Source organism: Gallinula chloropus (assembly GCF_964237585.1).
Source record: "Gallinula chloropus genome assembly, chromosome: 6".
Lineage (NCBI taxonomy): Eukaryota > Metazoa > Chordata > Aves > Gruiformes > Rallidae > Gallinula > Gallinula chloropus.
Window position 1 is genome coordinate 32,481,859 of NC_140091.1, and position 6,000 is coordinate 32,487,858.

Below are 6,000 nucleotides of genomic sequence, written 5' to 3' on the forward strand. Positions count from 1 at the left end.
CAATAGATAAGAAAAATAAGCATATTGTAAAAAAACCCAACCCAAAACAAAACACCACACCAAAAAACCAAACAAAAAAACCCCCGACACATGCATAGTTCATTGATTCTCTCTAAGAAGGGCTCCATTCACTCTTTCAGTCACAACACTAAATTCTTCTGTATCTGTTAGGGAGCAGTATCAGTTACAATTGTGAGAGTTGTCCTGGATTTGAGAAACTCAAATACCTACTAAAAGATGGGTTCAAGGGGAAAAGGTTAAGGCAAATAGTGAAATATAACTATAGGGCCAATCTGGTTATTCACACACAGAAAAAACATACCAGTATGATTGTAGACTACATCTGTGATGCAAAGCATATTCCATTCGTTTTTCAATTTTTCCACAAGAGCTCCTATATCGCTCCAAGTGCACTTCTTATTATGGCTTGAAAATTCAGGATTTACTTCCAACTGATCAGCCAGTGAATAACATGATCTAGACAGTCCAAGCTTCTGCAGTGGTGTAAAATGAATCATGTTGTAACCTATATAGTAAGAAGCCATTTATTTGTTAAGAAAAACATATACCAGTCAAAGTTAACTGAAAGAAGCATAGTAGGTTACAGTTACAGCATTTACTTCAAGTTAGCATTTGGAATAGCCAATGTAAATTAATCTGGATCTTCCCCTTGAAAATCTATGTAACAAGGTTTAAAAATCACCCTGAACGTTCTACAAACTTCCAAATCTATCTGAAATCAAAACAGTAAGTCAAAAGTGTTTTCCAGAAAATTCCTGAATTTTTGCATTTTGATAATTTCACTGGCTTCTTCTATTAACTAAATTGAATCTAGTGGAAAATATTTAGACTACAAACTAAAGAACAAATGAGCTGTTCACACTTCTTTGATCATAAGCAAAAATACATATCCTTTAGTATGTTTATTGACATTACCTGTTTCTTTTGCAACTTTAAGCCTATCCTCCCATTCGTGAAACGGTCCCAGACACTTGGCGAGGAAAGTCTGGAGTGTAACACAATCCAAAGGTAACACATGATTATCGGCTCCAACACGCAAAATAGGATCCACAACTATGTAACCTCCACCACTTTTTTCATTTCTAGGAAAAAATAATTTACATTGGCATAGTAAACAGTCTCTGCACCAGTCAGTTTTGAAAGAGAATCCAACAACAGACACAGCTATTTCAAAACCACAGTAGCCCAGTACAGTGCTTGGATGGAGGTGGGGAACAGGACTGCAGGGCACCAGAAGAAAATAAGAAACAGTGAAAAATGCTTATTGCTTAGATATCCATTTACAAGGATGTATATAACTGGTATACAGAATCTCACTTCCACAGAGGTATTTTGTTTTCTAAGACAAGAGTACAATATTCTCCTTTGAGGATATGACAGAAACAAAGACAGCATGACTGCTCTTTTATACAAAGACCTCCCTTTAGAGCACCATCCAAGGTAAGAGACCCGAGCTAAATGGCCTTTTAAGCCTAAGCTTTTAAACCACCCATCTTCCAGACACTCAGAATACCAGGCTACAATCATTACAGATACTGGCATTCACTTTACACTCGCCCTCTTGAAACAAAGAGGGAAGTAAAGAATGTGAAGTGAACAATAAGAGAACCTCTCTGCTAGAAGGACAGAAAACAACCTTTCAAAGTCAATGAAGAAAGAACAACTTCAGAGACTGAGAACGTTGATGAGAAGTTGCTTGCTTTTCCAACATGCACAGAAAACTAATCTATTTTGTTCTGTATATTCTCCAGAGTGTATCTGCATCAGAAACTATTACATCACCACCACAGCTACTGTCTTATCAGCAGATTCAGTTATGTCCCATGGTTACATTTTGAAAAGTGGATAAAAAAGATGTTTTTATTCTTAAGAGTGATTTATTCCAGTCAAAACACAGACCAAGGGAGCAGGCTGCATTTGACTGGAAGCACAGAATGTCACTTACCCAAGACTGAAATAGTACTGGTATGACCCAGAAATTTGGAGATCCAGCTTGCAGTATTTGTCAGAGTCATCTTCCTTTCCTGTGGGATTGTGCCATGATAGTGTCCTGAACTTGTGGCGATCAAACACTTCCCCAGAAGCAGGATAATTGGTGTATACAGTAACAGGCTTGCCCTGAAGAGTTGGGCCCAGTCGGAACTGTAGTTCAAAACCTCGAGAAAAATAAGTTTAAAAATACTTCATCTGGAGGGCCAGGTATTTCTATACTCTAATCAGAAACCACAATTTGATATTATGTTAAGAAGGAAGTGAGTCAGCACACCTGCCAAGAACCCTGGCAGAACAGTGTATTTCTAGAGCACCGTCTCTGCCTACTTTCCCAGCATTTCACTTTGCCCACTTTACATACAGTTCTTTTCCTTTACTTATGTCACTATTCAACTCCTTTCCAATTTGTTCCTCTTTGCTATATAAAAATTCCTTTATAAAAATAGAACACAGCAAAACACCATGATCATCAGATTACTATGCAAATTTTGAATTTGTAGTATTTATGTATTTAGGTGAACCAACTCCATGTATTAAGCTGATCCATGAAAACACCTGAAAAAAGTTAGGAACACATTTTGAAAGAGAAAATTATTTAAATTCCTTCATTCTCTTTTGAGGGTTTACTAAACAGTGCTAAATTCCTTATGCTTTTAGCCATAAAATAATAAATAATTGTGCAGTATCTGAAAGTTTAACAATTTGTACAGTTTAGAGAGCTCAACAAACCATAGGGAGCTTCATATATGTGCTGCAGGTTGCACACACACCTAGAAATAGCAGTATTTAGGCTTACAATTCCCATGATCATGAGAACAAAGTTAAATTAAAATAAGTAAAATTTAAAAATACTGTTGTTGCCCATTCAGTTGAACATGAAAAATTCAATTTAGTCAACAGGTTTCAGATGAGGTTTCTACTTGCAGGTATGAGGGCCACCATCAGGGTCCTTTCAAGTGACTGATAAAGGTATAAGTGCTTGCACAGTAACTTTTAGTAAATTACATTGCAATCATGTAATTAACTTTAGTAAGACACCTACTAGCCCTAGCAGTCTTCAAAATTGGGAGTAAAAGAAGCCTGAGCATTTGTGTTAATAACTTTCTCTTTTTATACATCTAATGAATTATAAAATGTGTGTAGATATATTAAAAAAAAAAAAAAAGTCCTACATAAAAAAAGTATCTCTCTTGGAAGGCTAAATACACTCTCCCCTGTCTGGTCATGACATTTTATTGCAGGGATTACTAAAATTAGAACACGGAGATATATGCCATTGATATCTTATTTCCTGTAACAGTTATACTGATATCAGGAATGCTGTGCTCAAAATTAGCAGTGGCCTGTCAGAGGCTGGTTCCAGCAGAGGCACTCTGAATGTTTGACAGCCATGCACTTCTACGTGACGACTCAGTCCAATGAAATTTATACAACTGGAAGGATGTTAAAAATTGAGGTTAGGATCAACTCTGCACTTCACTACTGACGTTCTCTTAGATTACACTGACAGAAAATTCAGAAATCAATACAATTTAAAAGAACTCTTATTCTCAAGAATCAGTATCTTGCTCCTCTACTGAATCACTTCGATATTAGGTTACTCAATTAGTAACATGAGGTAATAAAAGCCAACAAAATTTAACAGGTAATAAAAAATGTTGCGTCATTGAAAATGGTTTAGAAAGACAGCAGCTTTAGTTTTATAAACTGAATTTCTTCACCTGCATAATAGTGGAACAATTAGTGGGGTGGCTTTTTTGTTTGCTTCTTTTCCTCAGACTTAAGAACATTTTCAGACAGCAAAAACATCACGTTCTTAAAGTCTGCAGTCAGAATACTAACATAGCCCAGCTGTAAGAAATCTGCCTGCAAGGTAAGATTTATGAGGTGCTAAATATCCCATTATCTGAAACATTGCCTGAGACTTTCCAAAACATTGCTATTACTGATAAATTTCAAAATTATAATTTTAAAGATGGGGTGCTGTAAAAGTCATTGCAGGTAAATACCCAAGAGCTTGACTCAGGGTATTTATTGACTCAGTCCTCAAAAGCAAGGACTTTTTTGGATCACTGAAATACAGGTTATAAAAGGAGAGGTCTTGTCCTATAGGAGCTGTCTAAAAAACGCTTGGCACTTCATTTCCACGAAGACTGACAGCTGGTAGCCTGTCTGCTCTTCATTTCTCAAGAGCTTTACGAGTCAGACCAAACCACGACTGGGGTCCACAGAGCTCTGCAGTGGAAATAAGCACGTCTGATATTGTTTCAAATTAAAACACGGGGGAAGAGAAGGAATAAAAAAAAAACCCAAAAGAGAGAGAAAAAATAAGACCACCACGCAGGCTGAGCTGCTTTCCCAGCGCTGCCAGAGTAAGGTGGAGGGTTCCCAGTCATTTCCTCCTCCGTCGGCGCCCAGGGCTCCCGGCCGAGGAGGGCCGCAGCCCCGACCTACCTTGCTCCAGTCTGAAGAGGGTCTTGTCCAGCTTCTCCATCTCGCTGAGGTGCAGCAGCCGCGTCTCCTTACCGCCCGGCATGGCTGCGGCCGTCCGCCCAGCGCTCCTCCCGTGCCAGGAGACTCACTTCGGGGAATGAGAAGCGAGCCCTGCCGTGAGGGAACACAGACAAAAACCCACAGGTCAGCGGCGACTCCCGGGAGGACGGCGGCCGCTGTGGACCGCCTCACGCCGCCGGTCTCGCTTACATGTTCCCCGGTCCTAGGGGAGAGAGGAGACTAGGCGCTGCAGAGCAGGGAGGAGGGAGCTGTCAGGAAGCACCCAGCACTCCCGTAGCCAGGGACCGCCGCCGGCAGCACCCCCGAGCAGCTCCCCGTCCCACAGCGCGGCCCAGCCCGCAGCCAGAGCGGCGGAGGTGGCCCCGGCCCGAGCCGCCCCGTGGGGGGGGGGAGCCTGACACCTGTCACTCTCTCCGCTGACCCCAGTGCTGCCGGGAGCGAGCGCCAGGCCCCTTATCACCGCTCTGCCTCTGTGGGAAGCGGAGCCCGCCTCAGCCGTCCCACCATACTCACGAGCGGGCCCGCAGAGCGGCGGAGGCGCAGCTCCCCGCTGACGGCGACAGCTGCCGAGGCCGAGCGGAGCCGGGGCGGGGGCTGGAGCAGCCCCTCCGCCCTCGCCTGCTGCGGCAGCCCCGGGCTGGCCGCGCAGGCAGTCACTCACGTACTCGCCAGCAGCCGCGACAAACTCAGCAAGACCGCTTTTTTCCTCCCCTTTCCGTGCTTTTTTTTGTGAAACAAACTTTATTGGTTCCGCCGCGGCCGCGCACGGAGACAGGCGGCGTCGGCGCAGCTCCCGCGAGAGCCTAGGGCCCGCCCCGGCGGCGGTGCGGGGCAGCCGGGCCGGGCCGGACCAGGCCGGGTCTGCCCCGCCCCTCCCCGCCCCTGCCGGTCCGGGCCCTCCCTCCGCGCCCCGCCCCGGGAAGTGCCCCTTGGGGCGAGAGGTTAGCTCAGAAGCGACCGGGGTTTTCGGTGTTGGTGCGAGGGGGCTGAGGGCTACGCGGGTCCGGGCCCTGGAGTATCCTGGGCCTTTTGAGGAACGCAGCGTGGTGGTGCCTGATGTTGTGCCCTTGCCTTTACTGCCATAGCCCTGCCAGCACCTTTACACATAGCTTTGTCCGCACCGGCATGAGAGGCCACCCACCGAGGGGGTTCTGGCACCTGAAACGAAAGCTCTGCGTGATTTAACGGGCATTCTGCTGAAGAAAACGTGACTTCAAAGGCAGCCTGAAGTGGCTCGGCTGACACCTTTGGCCCAGCCGCTCCTTGCCGTAATGGAGGCGCCGCCTCGCGGAGCTTCCTCACCGTTCCCGCCTTGCTGCCTCAGACAGGAGCCCCTCGCCCCGGGCACACGGCAGCCAGGCAGAAAAAACTGCATGTCAGAAAGGGTTTAAGTGCTATATATAACATGCGGACAAGACCACAAACTCGGGGATCTGTCTCTGACCAAAAAAATCAAGGTGGTTTGAAAAAAGA

At 45.0% G+C, this 6,000-nt stretch overlaps 1 protein-coding gene across 3 annotated transcripts in view; it reads right to left on the reverse strand.

The window, feature by feature from the left end:
- AGL (amylo-alpha-1,6-glucosidase and 4-alpha-glucanotransferase) overlaps positions 1–5,229 on the reverse strand; it is a 37,056-nt gene extending 31,827 nt beyond the window's left edge. The window contains exons 1-5 of one of the 3 annotated variants that reach the window (XM_084266585.1): positions 5,041–5,226; positions 4,468–4,617; positions 1,967–2,177; positions 937–1,103; positions 323–526 (exon numbers count right to left, since the gene is read on the reverse strand). In XM_084266585.1, coding sequence (XP_084122711.1) covers positions 323–526; positions 937–1,103; positions 1,967–2,177; positions 4,468–4,549 — 664 coding nt within the window. In that variant the 5' untranslated portion in view covers positions 4,550–4,617; positions 5,041–5,226. Of the gene's footprint in view, positions 1–322; positions 527–936; positions 1,104–1,966; positions 2,178–4,467; positions 4,618–5,040 lie in introns of all 3 variants that reach the window. The other 2 variants (XM_084266583.1, XM_084266584.1) reach the window with 2 other exon arrangements.
- Positions 5,230–6,000: the final 771 nt, after the last annotated feature.